General features: G+C 33.7%; 2 protein-coding genes across 6 annotated transcripts in view; one reads left to right on the top strand and one right to left on the bottom strand.

Moving 5' to 3' along the window:
• Positions 1–10,206, top strand: part of LOC101890499 (uncharacterized) — a 37,462-nt gene extending 27,256 nt beyond the window's left edge. Inside the window, exons 2-3 of one of the 2 annotated variants that reach the window (XM_005186064.4) lie at positions 5,971–6,136; positions 9,083–10,205. In XM_005186064.4, coding sequence (XP_005186121.1) covers positions 6,037–6,136; positions 9,083–9,642 — 660 coding nt within the window. In that variant the 5' untranslated portion in view covers positions 5,971–6,036 and the 3' untranslated portion in view covers positions 9,643–10,205. Of the gene's footprint in view, positions 1–5,970; positions 6,137–9,082 lie in introns of those variants that run through there. The other variant, XM_059121184.1, reaches the window with a different exon arrangement.
• A 3,702-nt stretch (positions 10,207–13,908) lies between these two features.
• LOC101890669 (dedicator of cytokinesis protein 9) overlaps positions 13,909–18,428 on the bottom strand; it is an 87,314-nt gene continuing 82,794 nt past the window's right edge. For 3 of the 4 annotated variants that reach the window (XM_059121177.1, XM_059121178.1, XM_059121179.1), the window contains 2 exons: positions 18,180–18,406; positions 13,909–15,097 (listed from right to left, as the gene is read on the bottom strand). In XM_059121177.1, the coding sequence (XP_058977160.1) occupies positions 15,075–15,097; positions 18,180–18,406 (250 nt within the window). In that variant the 3' untranslated portion in view covers positions 13,909–15,074. The other variant, XM_059121180.1, reaches the window with a different exon arrangement.

Genomic DNA, 18,428 nt, shown 5'->3' with positions numbered 1-18,428 from the left:
ATTTTATGAAAATCCTAAAAAGTAACCAGTGATCTATCTTGCTTCCTTCTCCAGTCAGAAACAAATTCACAAAGATATAATATCCTTACCGCTTTGTGGTGTAGGGTAAATATGTAAAATATCTTTAATGTCAACCGTCTTCAGAAAACCTCTCAGAGTAAAAAAGTTCGAAAATTTTCGATGACTAGAAAAACCCTTAAAGCTCTTATTTCCAAAGAAATCCCCTCAATGAAAATATTCCCAGAGAAGACCTCTCAAAGATCGAAGATCTTTTGTTCATAAATTTTTCAAAAGTAATTTATTAGTCCCAAGGAACCTCTTTAAGGTCTTTTATAAAAGTTCACTAAAGAGATATTTTATAGAAGGCCACTTAAGTACATTCTGTGTAAAAAAGTCCTTTTAAAGCTTTTCTCCTTACCTACCGAAGACCTCTGAAATGTCAAAATTTAAAAAAAAATCCTCAAAGGCCTTATATTTTCCCAAGACCTCTCAAAGGTCTCCTAACCGCAGAAGAACCTTATCTATGAAAGATCTTCAAAAGTCCCCAGCTTTCTTCGAAGGTTATGAGACCTCTTAAGGAAATTTCTTCATAGTAATCTTTTTCAAGCTAATAGCTATTTTATATGCCGAGGGGTTTTCGAGCATCTTCTATACATATGGTTCTGGAAATGTGTACTATAATTGTATGAAAAAAATAGTACTAATTTTGGTACAAGGTAAAGGAATAGTGCCGAAATACCGAAATTTGATATAGATGTCCCTGTTGTTATCTAGGATTGAGATATGGAACGGTTTTGCAAATGAGTACTGAAATTATACGAAAAGTTATAATTGTTACTAAAATTTGGCAATGAGCGAGTGGAATCCCAAAACTTGATATTGAGGTCTCTTTTGATATCTGTTGGTGATTTTGCAAATGAGCACTACATTTGTACGAAAAGTACTAAATAGTACTAACTTTGGTATTGGGTGAAAGGATAGAGCTAGAATCCCGAATTTTTATATTCAGGTCTCTGTTGGTATCTGAATTAAAGATATGGATATGGTTTGGAAAAGGTGTACTATAATCGTACAAAAAGCACTAAATAGTACTAAATTTGGTATTGGGTGATGAAATAGAGATGAAATCCTGAATTTTGATATGGATGTCACTGGTGGTGTCTGTGGTTGAGAAATTGACCTCTTTTCAGACACGCGTATTACAATTGTACTAAATGGTACTTACTTTGACAATGGAGTAAATTTTAGAACTGAAATCCTGAAATTTGATGTAATGGTCATTGCTGGCATCGGGAATTGAAATATGGGGATTGTTTGGAAAATGCGTACTTTAGCTACAAAATTTGTTTTGGTGTCCGTTGGAATTGCAATTTTCGAATTTCGAAAAAAGGAATATTGGGTAAAATATTTTATATTCATAAGATCGGTCAAATATCCTTCCATCTAAAGAAGAACTCAATTGTCTTCCTTCTCAGGTCCTCTGCAAGTAGACCAGTGAAGACGTCTTAGTGGCATTTGCTGATCTTGCATGAAAAGACCTTAACGCTCTCAAATTTCTAGAGGGAAATATACAACTATTTCTTCTATTCATTTGTATCCAACTCTGAACCATCTCAAATCCATCATCCTCAAACAAACTCTCTGCTACTAATAGTTTCCTAGCTGTTTATTTGATTTAAACCACTAGAGAAGCTTGAAGCATATAAGGCAATATGAATTTGTAGACGCACACTTAATGGCCATGAATATCTGAAGAGCCAGGCCAGTCAGCCAGCCAGCCAGCCATTTATGGAAATTGCAAATTCATTTTTCTATCCAACTGCCGCTGCTGCTGTTGTGGTTTGCTGTCTTGGCCTAGTGGCGAAAAAAAAAATTCAAACCAAATACCAGTGTGTAATAAGGCAAACTCTTATTATATTTGGTATTTTGTGGGCAAGTGTGTTGGCTCAGCGGCATTACTATGCGGACCTCAAGCCGGATTTAATGGATTGCCACACTTGTATGCCACTCATTTGCAAGGGGGAAAATGAAGATTTAATTCATCTTCATATTTCAGATGGGGAGGTTGTGGAATGTTGCTAGGCAACTGTAGCAACATGTTGTCAAACATTTGTTGCTTCATTTGATTGTCACAACTCAATTGCAAGAAAAAGTGATGAAGAGTGGATTCATCTTCATATTTGTTATCAGGAGGTAGTGGAATGTTGCCAAGCAACAATTTCAAAATGTTGCCAAACATTTATTGTTTTGCAACATGTTGTCCAACTTTGCTACTTGGCAACATATTGCCTCAACATTTTTGCATTTTCTAAATGTTTAAATTGCTTAGCTTTTATTACAAAAATCACTATTTCCACTTACAATTCTTCCCACATTATTTTATGACATTCAAATTAACAAATCAATCTGACTTTACAACTACATTTCTTTTGTGTTTCGATTTGTTGATTTTGATTAGATTTCCAATGAAATGTTCATTTGTTCATTGGTTAAACATCATCGAAATAATAGAATTTAATTAAAATAAATTGTTTTCATTTATTTTGTTTGTCTTCATTTGATTCGATTTGGATTGACAAAAAATTGAAACTAATGAAGGCAATAAATGTCAGTTGACCAATGGAAAAATACTTACAAATAAAACACAGGTTTTACATGGCTAGATCGAGGCGATGATATGCTTCACCACACCACACCTGCACGGCAATGAAAGATACCTTTTATTGATTTCAAAAACGTTTTTGGCTGTAGTAAATTCTGTCGGATTTTCCTGAATGGAAAACAGTACCCCCAACTAGGAAAATTAATGGCATTAATAATTTTTAGGAACTGAAATTAAAAGGATGTTTTGTAACAGCTTGCCGATTTGAAATTAAAACAAGTTAAAAAGTATTAGTCGGTTTTGCCGACAGATGTATACACTCAGCCAATGTTCGTTTATCTAAATATATTTTGACTTCTGTTATGATTATTCAAATTGCTGATCCTCTATGGAGTAGGTTCCCAAGGAATGGGCCAATATTGTCCATTTCGTATCGGACCTAAATAAATATGATATAAATATAGCGACGTTCCACATTTGGACTATATCGACTTCTTCCTATACTTTATATGAGATATCTGCAAATTTTTGGAAATTGTGGAAATATACGTGAGGTAACAGATTTAGCGGATCGAAGTATTCCATTTTTATACTTCATCTAATACAGATAAAAATATTGGTGTGTGCAAATTGGAAGGAAATCGAACATTTATACCAAATTTTATGCGAAATCATAAATTCCTATAAATTTCATATTCTCTTCAAGTCACTGGTTGAGAAAAATATTTAGAAATAGCAAGTTTTAAAAAATCGCTGAGTTATATCGGAAGTTATGACAGATAAAAGTATTAAAAATTGTGACCCTTTGTGAGAGAGATACCACAAGGTGTTCGCAGATATATATCATCTTCAGAGCAGATCTTTTATTAACAAAAATGTTTGGGTGTGTGAAATTTAAAGAGTGTAGGATAATTATTTCGCTTTCTTTGAACGTTTTGTTTTTCAAAATCTTGAACCCCATGTGGAGGAGGTATCAGAAGAAATGGTCCAATCTCTACCATCTTTATACCACATCTTGTGTTGATGGAAATATTGAGATGTGCCCATTGGATAATCGGATGTTAATTTCGCGTTTTATGAGCTTCATGGATATTCAAAATCTTAACCCTTTGCGATGGAGGTACCAGAAAGAGTGGACCGATATATCCCACATTCACATCAGACTTTTGGTTAGTAAAAAATATTGTGGTGTGTGTAATTTGAAGTGAACCGAATCGTTATTTCGGATTTTATGTTCGTTTTGGATATTTCAAAACTTTGACCCTTTGTGGGGGAGGTACCAGAAGAAATGGTCCGATCTCTACCATCTTTATAACACATATTGTGGTGATGTAAATTTTGAGATGTGCCAAGTCTGAGTGGAATTGCATGTAAATGTCGTATTTTGTGAGCTCCATGAGTATTCAAAATGGTGACCCTTTGTGGGGGAGGTACCAGAAGCAGTGTACCGATATATCCCATCTTCCCACCAGACCTGGGGTTAATAATAATATTGTGATGTGTGTAATTTGAAGAGAACCAGATGCTTATTTCGGATTTTATGATCGTTTTGTTTATTCAAAACTTTGACCCTTTGTGGGGGAGGTACCAGAAGGAGAGGTCGAATATCTACCATATTTGTAACAGATCGTGTGTTAATGAAAATATTAAGATATACCAAGTCTGAATGGAAACGGATGTTGATTTTGCGTTTAATGAGCTTCATGAGTATTAACGATTTTCACCCTTTGAGGCGGAGGTACCAGAAGTAGTGCGCCGATATATCCCATTTTCACAGCAGATCTTGTGTTAGTAGAAATATTGTGATGCACCAAGTCTGAATGGAATCGGATATTAATTTCCGTTTTTATGAGCTTCATGACTATTAAAATTTTGATCCTTTGTGGGGGAGGTAGCCAAAGGAGTGGACCTATATTTTCCATACTCACACCAGAAAATGGATTAATAAAAAATATTGTGGAAAAATATTTGAAGACAATCAGACTCGTACATCAAAAGTTTTGACCGTTTGTGGGTGGTGGTGGGAGTGCATAATGGAATGCACCGATATTGTCCATTTTCGCACCTGACATAGCACTCATAAAAATATTAGTATTTACAAAGTTAAAGCAAATTTGGATTATCCTTTCTGTTTCTGTGCAGTATTTTTTTTTTTTTTTTTTTTTTTTTTTTTTGAAAATGTCGACCGTTTTTGTGGGAGATACCAGAAGGTGTGGATCAATATTGCACATCTCTGAACTCGTTCTAAATTTGACAATTATATTACGATATACCTTCCTTCGAGAGTTATCGTGCCAATCAGCCAGACAGTCATTCGGTCGGACGGAAATCGCTAGATCGACTCCAAATGTCCTGAAACGGATTTGGTCCAAAGAGACCTAGGGTCTAAAACAGTTATGAGGCACGTTTTTGCCGTTTCAAATGATATATACCCTCTCTAGCGTTATGGTTGAGGGTTTAATTACCCTTTAAAAGTTTTCCTTTAAAATATAAAATAACATCCGCTTTTTGTTGTGACAGACATATTGCAATTGTTTAGATTATCAGAACCTAGAAGACAAATTTTATTTAGATCAGTAGGAAGTATTGGAGTATGCCTCTTTTCAGGGAGTATGTGGGATTCCTAAGCCATATTTGCTGACCACCCCTTCCACAGACTCCTTCATCCCAATTAAGACGTAAATTTTCTTCCTCGAGTGCAAAAAGTGGTTGTTCTTATTTGGAACCTTCTTCCGTTCCATTTACCAACCTATGGTTCTGGACCACTTTCTGCTGTACATACTTTTCGGTCAGTCCAAACCAAAAAATCTTGAGAACTTCATTATTTATTTTTAACAACATTTTCCTTTTTGTACCACAGCTCCACAAGTACAATTGTTATGTTTTCCGAAACCAAACCCAAACAGGTGACATACATTGGTTCTACGAAACGAAGAGTTTACAAAATGTAACAGCATTTATTTTCCCAATACAAATTGCTATGAATATACTATTCAATACCAGCCCACCTTTTGTATATATTACAAATATTAGGCTGAGATTAAAATTTCGCTCTCATTTTTTCTGTACAATACCAATGAAGCGGAACTAAAGGTGCGTCGGATGTTTTGTTTACAATTTTTCCAGAGAATAGTCGGAACAACAATATTAACGCTTTAGGAACATCTATTGAAAATGAAAAACAAAACCGAAACAGACCAATGGCCGAAACACCCTACCCCAGACTCCACCTAACACGAAAAAAATCAAAAACTATTGACAATGATTCAGTTTCATAGTTGTAAACAAAATTTTAGCGGCATTTAGTTTTCGAATCTCCAGCCAAACACAACTTTAACTCATTTTGAAATTATTTTTTTCAATTTTAGTTAATCGCTGCCGTCACTCACATCAACTGTTTGTGTCACAAAAAAAAAAAAAAAAAAAACATAAAAATGTCGGTGCTACGTACTATGCTGTTGTTGGCGTTGGGCGCCACCATGACTTTGGCTCAAAGACGTCTAGCATTGCCAGATCCCAGGAGTTGTTCTAATCGTAAGTATGACAAAAGAGAGCAGAATATTTTTTAAAAAGGACTATTTTCAAGTCATACGAATATTTTTATAAACGAAAAAGAAACGTTAAGACCAGTGAGATGTATTTAATTAAATGAGGAACCTCGGCAGTCTTTTATGCGAAACCCTTCTCTAAGAATATTGTAACCGTTGCTTAAGATTGGGAGATATATACCAATTTTAAACGTATCCTTCCGACCATTCAAATCCAAATCTAGCCCCAGTTGAATGCTACTATGTAACTTGCATTGTTTGTAGTTATTTGAGCGCAGCAAGATTTGGCCTCAACTGGAATGGAAAGGAATATTCCATATGAGAAGTTAATGTTCTACCTGGAAAACCAACCCGGACCGTAAAGAAATTGAAAGATAAATAAAACCAAGAAGGATTAGTTTAAATATAATAAATATAAATTACCGTTTATGTTAGATGCTGTAAGAGCTGTCAACCCGAGCCGACAAATTACCTTTTTTATGCGGTTAACTCCGTAGCTAGCAAAAGAGTGTCAATATGCAAACAAAGCCGCAATGCATCTAGGTAAGCACCGATGCTTACAGGAAATCTCTAACAACAACACGGACTACGAAAGTAACCAGATAGAGTTGTAGAAAAATGACTTGGAAAAGCTGGCTACGATCCGAGCTGTGCTAACGAAGGCCCAAAGAAGAGTTGTAGGGAAAATCTTCAGACTAGGAAGACTTTCTCCCGTGCCAAGGGAATGTAGGCTCCAAAGGGACCTCAATAAAAGCATGTTCACTTATCCGTGAAAGAAACCAAAAAACTTCCCTTAAGGAAAATTTCTGTCTATGATTGCTAGCCGACGTTCGTCTCCACTGATTCCAAACTACAGAAACTATGGAACTTTCCCTCAACTAACAATCAGTAACATTCACTAATCTTTTCTTTCTGTTTTGTCAGTAACGAGTAGCCTTAGAAGGACCTTGGGCTTCCCTTTCGTGGGATTTTCTTCTACACTGACAATGAATTATTGGGTTTTACTATCCCCACATTTATTAGGACAAAAGTTTCCGATGTTCAGTAATGGATACGTCTTAACAAGGCTAATAACTACTTGGAAAAGGTATTCATAAGGTTCCCTTTCAATTATTTTAATCTCCAATTAAAAATCATTTACTTTCGAATCATTTTTATCCCCTTCATCATACAATAGTATCAAGGGTATATTAAGTTCATCATTGAATGAAGCTAAAATTTTCCACAGATTTGTCTTTTGTCTGCAGGCATGTCAAGTTCAAAGGTAGACTATATCGGTCCATGATAGCGTATAGCCCTCATATAACGGTACCCCCGATATTTAGTATTTTGATGATTTTAGCCACATTTTTCAATGGAATTGTCTGAAATTCTACACAAGGAGTTCCTTGTGAGTATTTTATCCACGTTATCGTATATCCCCATATATATTGGATCCTCCCGAATTTAGGTATTTTGATGATTTTAGCCGCATTTTTCAACGAAATTATCTGAAAATCCACGCAAGGATTTTCTTGTGAGTTCTTTATCCGATATTCGGTATTTTAATGATTTCAGGCCAAATTTTCAATGGAATTGTCTTAAAACCCACACAAGAGGTTCTTTCTTAGTACTTTACTCCCTGAAAGAGAACTGTCTACATAAGTCCACGTTTTAGTATAGCGCCCATAAAACGGTACCCCCAGATATTCGGTATTTTCATAATTTTTGCGTCATTATACACCGGTATTGTTTCAAATTTCGTATTTGAAGTTCGGAGCCGTTACTACAGACTTTGCACGTCTGTGTATATAACGATTTTCTTTCAAACGGTATTTTATCGACGGGATTTTTTTGTTGAAATTTTTCAAGTTTCTTCCAAATAGCTGTTTTTTACTTGCTTAATGATATGTTTGACTATAAATATTAAGTGCGCCTTTGATTTCTACAGGCGTTGACTTGGGCAATTACAATTCTTAACGCAAACTCGGTTGTAGCTCCCTGGTATATTTATATGTCCCCAGGCTGACAAAAGTCCAGAATTAGAAGTAAAGTTAAATGGTTCAAGATCTCAAGTCTGAAAAAATTGTTTATATATTCCTTTGCATCTTCGAAAGTTTCAACATCGTCTATGAAATTTCATAATTTGTTTTCCATAGATAGAAGATCTATTGAAGACATTCACTACAGACATAAAGTCAGTAGGTAGAAGATGGGCATTCTATCTCAACAAAGAAAAATAACAGTTGATCACTATTACCTATGGCATTGCCAGATTAGATGGAAATGACCAGTAAAGTTAAAAATAAAAGCTATTGCCAATACCAAATACTATTTTTAAAATAATACCCTTGAATAATTTATCTTAAATGATCAACATACCGAATATCGGGAGGTACAGTTATATGGGGACTATTTCCAATACCAACTATGTTACGAACCTAAACTACACGTGAGTAAAATTTTATCAATGTACTTTATTTTGTTCGAAAGCTAGAGTGTTTCCTACAGGCATGAAATGAATAGGTAGTAAATTGTAGTTCTACTTCAACAAAATATAACAGCATTATTACCTACGGCATTACCAGATTCAAGATAGATTTTCACCAGCGTTGCAATTTAAAGAATAGCATTTCGTCAGTGTCGCCAAAGCCGTAACCAAAGAACATTCATTCGTTATTACCCCCATATACCACCTACTACTTGAATAAAGGCGATCTTATTGGACTTTCAGGGGTAAAATGTTGACAAATATGTATTGTATATAGGGGACCTTCATCTTCAGTAATAAACAAGAACTGTAAGAGTTTGGATTTTCAAAAAAAAAATCATTGTCGTTTTGTCAATCAATCACTGCTTCCCCCTCCGTTATATGCAGATTTTCAAAGTCCTGGAGATTTTATTATGTTTTACATTTGCATTATTAATATCTTAAACCACCATCTCCTTCCAGGTGTTCGTCATGCCTCTTACCGCGATGCTCGTGGTGTTAGCCATTCGTACTTCTTCAGTTGGGAGCATGCACCAACCCGCAGTCTCGAGGTCGATTGGTTGGATGCTCGTAACATTTGCCGTCGCCATTGTATGGATGCCGTGTCGCTGGAAACACCTCAAGAGAACGAGTTCATCAAGCAGCGTATAGCACGCGGCAATGTTCGTTACATTTGGACATCGGGTCGTAAGTGTAACTTCGCCGGCTGTGACCGTCCCGATTTGCAACCACCAAATGAAAATGGCTGGTTCTGGTCCGGATCAGGTGCTAAAATCGGTCCCACCTCTCAACGCAACACTGGCGATTGGTCATCCACTGGTGGCTACAATCAACCTCAACCCGATAATCGTGAAGCTGCCCAGGGTAACGATGAATCGTGTCTCTCGATTTTGAACAACTTCTACAACGATGGCATCAAATGGCACGATGTGGCTTGCCATCATTTGAAACCATTCGTCTGCGAAGATTCCGATGAGTTGTTGAACTTTGTGCGCTCACGTAATCCTGGATTGCGTATTTAAATAAATTGAATTTTAAGATTTTCTTGGAAAACATCCGAAAAAATCAACCAGCCAAGCCCTTAAAACAAAAATTGGATCTGCGTCTCTCAACAAAAAAATCTCATTTATTTTATTTGGTTATTTCGTATTTGAGAATTAAGCATTTCTCTTCTACCACCACCTCACCCTTGTCTCATTCAAAATTGATGCTCCTCTGACTAGAAAATGAAAGCAGAAGCAGAAACAAACATTTTTTTTAATTTTAAGTTTATTTCTAAAAAACAAAACAAAAAATAATTTATATTTTACCCTCTAAAAAACGACAACAACATATGAAATCTGTTATTGTTTATTTTTTTCATGATTTGTTATAAAAGAAATTTGATATGGATTATTTTGTTTTTTATGTTAAATAGTTTTAAAAAATCGTTATATTTTATTCTAAACAACAAAAACCATCATCACATTTTATTCTTCCTCTTACTTATTTTTATTCTTCTTCTTCTGTATTCGGTGTGAACCATGTTTATTTTCTGTCTACAAAACAAAAAACAATCATTTAAATTGCATTTATTTAATAAAGACAAAAAACGATACAACAAAATTGAACTAAAAATTGCAGAATTTTATTAATTTTTGTTTTTCGGGAGTGACGAATTAAAATCCTTGATCCTCAACAATTATGGGGAAATTTAGAGAAATGTTATGCCTGATGGAGACCAAAAAGTCTTTTGTTTGTAAGTGAACCCTTTTATCAGCAAAACCCAGTTAATTTTCAAATTTCTCAAAATAAAGTTAATTTTGTGAAAGGAAGGTTTCTACATAGTGGCAACCTGAAATGGAATATTTTGACGAAATCAAAGGAAAATTAGTGAATTGAAATAGTATCTTCTCAAAAAATGTTTTGAGAATAATGTTCAACCAAAAAATTAACCGATCACAAAATGTTTGACTGGCAACTTAATTAATTGTGTAAAATGTGTAGCATAATTTTAGGCTCATACTACGAGACCATTTATATGGTGTTCCTACACTGAAAAATGATTATATACTCAATCATCTTAAAAAACCAAAAGAAAATCCGACTGAGTGGTTCGGTCATTATTTATCTTACGTTACCTGAACTGAAGCCCTAAATAGGAGTCTATAGATATTTTTTGGGAAATCTATTCTTCTACTACAGATAAATTATTTTAAATTGTTTTAGTAGACGACAGACTATAAGTTTCCCATAGTTCAAACATTTAAGAAATTTCATAATATGTCTTCTATAAATAGGCGATCCATTATATGTCTCCTACAAATAAAAAAATAGTAGGTAGCAAACCTTAACAAAAAATTACAGGTGATCATTAATACCCACGGTATTGCCAGATAAGATTGAATTAATAATTAAACAAGTTAAAAAGTATCAGTCTGTTTTGTCGACAGATATATACCCTCAGCCAATGTTCGATTATTTAATTATATTTTGACTTATGTTATGATTATTCCAATTGTTGACCCCATATGGAGTAGGTTCCGAAAGAATGGAACAATATTGTCCATTTCGTATCGGACCTAGGTAAATATGATATAAACATTGCGATGTGCCAGGTTTGGACTCGATTGGTTATTTTCTTTACTTTATATGAGATATTTGGTCATTTCTGGAAAATATTGAAATATGCATGACGTACCCGATATAGCCGACCTATGTATTTCATTTTCATACTTCATCAAATACAAATAAAAATATTGGTATGGGTTAAATTACAAGAAAATAAAATATTATATCCAATTTTATGTGAAATAAGAAATTCCATATTCATATCAGATTTCATCTTAAGAGAAATATTTAGATATATTTAAAGAGTTGTTTCAAAATCTTGAAACCTATGTGGGGGAGGTACCAATCTCTACCATATTTATAACATATTTTCTGTTGGTGGAAATATTGAGATATGATCTTCATGGATATTCAAAATGTTGACCCTTGTGGGTGGGGTACCGGAAGGAGTGGACCGATATATCCCATATTCACAGCAGATCTTGTGTTGGTATAAATATTGAGATATGTGAAACATTAAGAGAACCGAATGCATATTTCGGATTCTATGATCGTTTTTGTTATTCAAAATGTTGACCCTTTGTGGGGAAGGTACTAGAAGGACTGGACCCAAATATTGCATCTTCACACCTGACCGTTGGCTTATAAAAATGGAAAAAAGTGTTGAAGCCAATCAGACTATTACATCATATTTTTAAACAGTTAAAATTATTCAAAATCTCGAACTGTTGCGACGGATGTTACTCGATGGAGTGGGCCGATATTGTCAATTTTCGCACCTGACTCAGCACTAATGCAAAAATTAAAATTTAGATCATTGTAGCAAAATCGGGTGTTAATTTCTGTGCAGTAAAGTATGGACCAAAAGTTATACCCATATGACTGAGGGTATAAAAAGGATCCAGTAGTTCTAAATGTGAAGGAATAGTGCTTGTATTCTGAAATCGATCACCTGCTACAAAAAATGGGATTTAAATCAAAGTTTCCTAACAATATCTAAGAGTTTACCATTTCGGAGGGGCTCGTGCCTCCTGGGCCCCACCCTGGATAATGCTTTTATATGCCTGGGATGAAACATTCTATTAGTAGTAGTTTATGTTGAGGCAACACCCCTCTAAAGTTGGGTTTAATTAAGCACCTCAAAGTATGCTTTGAATTTTAATTACAATTATGAAGTTGCCAGATGTGAGTTTTTTAATTATTTTTGTCGGAGTGCCTGCTATTTAAATCTGGGCCCCTGGTATTTCATGAAATTTCTGTAAAACTCATTCTCAATTGAGTCGTGACGTCAAAAAGAGAAAAATCTAATTTTCATCACCGCCAACAGATGGGGGTGGATATTAGATTTGTAATGCAGATTGCAACAGATGGAAAATAAGAGTATTTAATAATATATGGGGGACTGAAAAATGGGGTTAAGACTCCCGAAATAACTAACTAAAATCAGCGAGTACCATTCTATGAGGGCTATATCAAAACATGGATCTATATTGATAATATTCTGCAGGAAATGTTTCCTTATTTAGATGGAAACAAGTTAAATATATTTTCTGCACAGAAAAAGAAACGATAATCCGATGTTGCTCCAACTTTGCAAATCCTAATATTTGCAACAGTGCTAGGTCAGGTGCGAAAATGGCCAATATCGGTCCACTTCATCAAGTACCTTCCCCACAAAGGGTCAAAATTTTGAATAATTACAACTCTTATAGAATATGGAGTAAGAATCCGATTGTCTTCATTTTTCACATATCCCAATATTTTTATTAACCCACGGCCTGGTGTGAAGATGGAAAAGGGAAATTGAAAAGGGTCAAAAATTTGAATATCCATGGAGCTCATAAAACGTGAAATTAACATCCGATTCCATTTAGATTTGGTACATCTCAATATTTCCATCTAGACAAGATCTGTTACAAAAATGGTAGAGATCAGACCATTTCCTCTCGTACCTCCCCCACACAAAGGGTTCAAGATTTTGAAAAACAAAATGCTCAAAAATAGAGAAATAAGCATAACCGGTAATTATTGTCGCTGAAATCATCAAAATATCGAATATAGGGAGGTACCGTTATATGGGGTCTATACGAACGCAAGACAAATCCATTACAAACTTCAAATACCAAACTTGAAACAATTCCGGTGAATAATGTCGCTAAAATCGTCAAAAGACCGAATGTGGGGAGGTACCGTTATATGGGGGCTATACGGAAACGTTGACCTGCATATTCTAATTTCTGTTCCCAATGGGAACTTCAAATACGAGATTTGAAACAATTCCTGCGAATAATGCCGCTAAAATCATCAAAATGCCGAATATAGGGAGGTACCGTTATATGGGGGCAGACAGACGGACATCGCTAAATTGATGTAGAATTTTATGCTGATCAAGAATATATACAATATGTATGTATATTTCGTGGTGTTGCAAACGGAATGAAAAACTTAATATACCCTCCTTGCTGTAGTGGAGAGTACTATGGATGAGGGTATACATCTGTCGGCAAAACCGACTGATACTTTTTAACTTGTTTTTTTAACCCAATTATTCTTTAAAGCTCTACATAATGTCAAAGCTTAAAATTCAAAACTGCGAAATATGGCTCAAAATATTGAGATATTTTTGTGTGTGATTAAGACTTCATATCAAGGGTCTTAAACGGAGTTCGGCCTAAGAACCCAAAACTCTTTTGGGGTATTGATCTACAGACAACATGGAATAAACAACAAAGTGTGTATATTTTTCAATAACATTTATTAACGTATTACATATACATACATAGATTGTTTTTTTTTTTAAATTATAACTAATATTTCGAATTTTTTGTTTGTTTAAAAACAATGAAAATTATTATTTCATTTAATAAATTTTATAAATATGAAAAATTGATTTTTGTGGGTTGTGTAATAGGCTTGCTTGTTGGGAGTGTATAATAATAATAATAATAATTACAAAATACATACAATTAATAATAAAAAGTAATTTAAAAAATACTTAACTTTGGTAATTTGCTTTAAAGGCTACAAAACAAAAAATTATAGGTTAATAATTAAAAATATTGAAAACGAAAGTAAAAACAGAAAATAATATACAAAAATTATATTTTTCATTATAATAAAATATAATCTTAGGCAATAGTATTTGAACTCTTTTTTCTATGTAATATAAGTAAGTAAAAAAGGAAAATAATATCTTTAAATATTAGGAGCAATAGACTTAGTTTTTTGGGTATTTATTTTTAAAGACAATTGTGCTTGCATTAATTAATTAAATTAGCTATTCTATAATGTTCATAATGAATGCATAAGTTGTTTGATGTTTGTTTTGTTAATTACTTAAATGGCTAAAATGTATGTTTATAATTTTGATTTCAATTTATTTTAAGTTTATGCTCATTTGTAATTCCCTACTAAAGAGAGAGAGAGAGTTAGACACACAATTCAATAGAGAGAGTGAGTTTGAGAGGCAAAAGAGTAGTGAGTTTAAAGCTTAAAATAAATGCACAATTATTTCAGCAAGAAATCATTTTAAAAAAAATAATATAAATATAAAAATTAAAAACAATATTGATTACAGTTATACTGTGGCAATCAGAAAAATATTATTTATAATTAAAAAAATAAAATAAAAAATAATTCAATTAATATAAAATTTTAGAATTTTGACATTTTCTTTTAATAATGTTAGCTGTAATGGTAGTTGAAAGCATTTTGTTGTTGGCATATGGTTCAGGGAGGGTGGATTTAGGGAGGAAATTTTATTTTCCAGTTTTTTTTTCTTTCTTTATTTGTGGTATTGGTAGCCTAATATGGTTTGTGTTATATTTTTGTATATTGTTAAAATATTTAATTGTTTTTATGTATTTCATTAACGGTTTAGCATTTTTTTTTTTTTTTTTGTTTTCTAATAAACTGCAAAACCAAAACCTAAAATTAAAAAATAAAAAAACAATTCATTATTAATTTAAAAAACAACAATTACATTTCATAGCAAATCATTTCACCACTTTGGTTCCAATTTTTTTTTTTTTGTTACGTTTTCAATTTTTTGTTTACAAAAAATCCACACCATCACAAAGTTTTTGTTTAACTACTTACTATAATCCTATAAATAATATACAAAACCATCACCAGGATTAGAGAAGGGTTTTTTTAGAATATGAAACAAATAACACTAGGGTCGGAAAAGTGATAGGAAACACCACACCAACTGTACTTTTCTAAGATTCTTTTTTAAGGATATCGATAACGAGCCAAGAAGATTGTTATGGGCCTCTCATTCATCGCCATCAGCTGGTTTAATACTGGACCATAAAGCTGATTTCATTTTAGAAATGTTGACACCTTTTACATTTCTTTACTATTATCCAAACATTAAAATAACTTTAATAATCAGAAAATCTTTTAGATTCTTCCATGGACAGGGATTCTTTACAGATCTTACATAAACAAAGTACCTCTCGCAATTCTTCACCTTCCATATTTGTCTTTAATTTGTAAAGGCTTTCTAGAAAGAAAGTCCTTCAAGAAGTCATCTACACATAGACAATTTTTCGAGTCTTCAATAGATAGAAAGAATATTTTTGAGGTATCTTTTAAAGACAGGCACCATTTAAGAAGATCGTTAACTTAACTTAACCGAACTGTTGTTAATACATTTTCTGTAAAAAATTGTAAAATTGTCTTTTCAATCGAAATGAATTTATTCATGTGCTTGATACACAAATTCATTTCGATTGAAGAGTGTTCAAAACCAAGCGGGAGAATTTGGCCCCAGGTTTTCTATATCCAAACGAATCTCCAAGTGAGATTGATGGACTATCAAAAGTCTTTTGTATATAAAGACCCTTTATAAGCGATCCATAAATAAGAAAGGCAATTTTTAGGAGCTTCCTACAGTCCTTCTGTACATAGGAGACCTAATATGGATCTTCTATACCTCAAAAGGGCATTGCTTCAGAAGGCATTTAAAAGGTCTTCCATCCATAGAAGAACTGAAAGGTCTTCTCTCGAGGATTATTTTTCTTTGAAAAGGTCAAGTATACATTAGAGGCCTAAAAAGAAGTCCTGAATTTTCTTTCTCTTTATAGTCTTCCTTTTAGAATAACTGAAATGTTTTCTTTCTATCTAGGATTTTCAAAAAGGTTTTGTATCCTCCACCATTCTATGGAGGGATCAGCGTAAAATTCTAAGACGAATTAACGTCTGTCTGTCCGTCTGTCTGTCTGTAATCACGCTATCTTTCGAACGAATTGAGATAGAAGGCTTAAATTTTGCATACATGCATAGTTTACCAGAAGGCAGATTAAGTTTGTAAATGGACCATGGAGGTACACGTCTTCGTATAGCCCCCATATGACGGTACCTCCCGATATACGGTACTTTCATGATTTTAATTTCGTATTTGAAGTTCGTAATGGTCTATGACAAAAAATTGCATATGCAGGTCCACGTCTTCGTATAGTCCGTATATAACGGTGTTCATTTAAGTGGTACTTTCCGAATTTTTTTTGAAAATTTTCAAGTTCTTTCCAAATGGTGGAGGGTATTTAAAGTTCGGCCCGGCCAAACTTCGCTGCTTTTTTACGTTTTTTTTTTTTTTTTTTTTTTTTTGCAAAAAAGAACAAATTAGAATTAGTCTTCCACTTATAGAAGACCTAAGAAGGCCTTCTAATCTGAAAGAGACCATAAACATGAGGTATCTTCTGTACTGAAAATCTGTAAACTATGTCCTTTTAAAATGTTGCATTTTTTCTTCCATAGCTTCCTTTTAGATGCGATCGGTCTTCTATAAATAGCAGTTCTTAATATTGAAGATTTTCTACAAATTTTCGATTAATGGAAAGGGAATTAGAAGTATTTCATAAATATTGAATGGGGGCGAATGAAATCAAGTAAAAAATATAGGTTCGCCCGGGCCCACCACCATTGGGTAGAGAAAACATTTTTATATTAAGGATGCGGAATTCAAACGTGTTCTATTTTAAACAACAAATAACAGTAAGACCCTTTGGATAATGCTGTTAAACTTAAAACATATATATAAAGTGTGTGAGCCCGTTATATGGGGGCCATACCAAAACGGAAACGGGGAAACCTATGCATACAAAGTTTCGCCACCGAAGCTAGAGCTCATTATGACTTACAAATACCAATTTTTAGACAAATCCTTGACAAAAACCTTGGCGAAAGTCATTAAAATACCGAATATCGTGAGAAACCGTTATATGGCGACTATACCAAATCTTAAGAAGTTTGGTAGGCGATCTAATGGTCCATATAAATATTTTTATCGTCAGAAAGTCTATGGACTAGGTGGAAGGTGTTGAAGTTAAATATCAGAGAGAATTATGAAGGACTTATTTGGAATTGCATTCTTCTTTCGTATAAATATTCGTATCGTCATACAGAAACAAGCCCTTTATCGCGCCTCCTACAGACCCAAGGCCTAATACAGATTTTCTCTAAATGGAAAACCATTTTCGTACAGTGGTGCAGTTGAGTAGATTTCATGAGAAATAAATTATGTTTTTAAAAAGTTATTTGAAAAAAAAAACCCTTCAGACACAACAGCAGGAGTTAGGAGTACAAAAAAGTGGGTTAATTACGAAAATATATAAATGTGAGAAAAATATATGTATATACGTTTACATTTCTAGAGAATACATCTATGGAGTATTTCGGTTTAGTAGATATTATTTTGAGTCGTTTTGAATGTTGTTTTTTATCTTCATATTTTTTTTTTAAGTTAGTAACACATATTTTGATATCAAGACACAGACACACACGCATGCATTCATTCAATCATCCATTCCACCAAACATTCACTCGACACCTCGTCTCCCATTACATTGACATAGACTAATAATTATTATAAACTAAACTACATATTTCTGAAAAAATTCTTTAGTTTGTTTCCTTGATGGATATTTTTTTCCTGTTTTCTTCTAGCTTAAAGTACTACTACACAAAAACGAAAGAGAGAAAACATAATTGGTTTAGGCAGTACTTGAATTGTTCGAAGTTCCGCTAATGGCATTAAACAATGCCATGCTATTGCGTTGTGTATTATTTGCGCTATCCTCCAGCGGCTGGAATGACTCATCCAATAGTTCACCCAATTCTTGACACATTTTCTGATAATTCTCCTTCAGGGCATTGTGATATTCCTTTTGATCGCTGCTTATCATGCGGGCATTCAGCTGCAGTGCGGTGTGGCAGACACCAATGAAGTCCCTGAAAGAAAGAAAATTAAACA

The sequence above is a fragment of the Musca domestica genome, unplaced genomic scaffold, assembly GCF_030504385.1.
Source record: "Musca domestica strain aabys unplaced genomic scaffold, Musca_domestica.polishedcontigs.V.1.1 19, whole genome shotgun sequence".
Classification (NCBI taxonomy): domain Eukaryota; kingdom Metazoa; phylum Arthropoda; class Insecta; order Diptera; family Muscidae; genus Musca; species Musca domestica.
The sequence above is the reverse complement of the archived record's forward strand: the minus strand, read 5'-3'. Positions and strand labels throughout refer to the sequence as shown.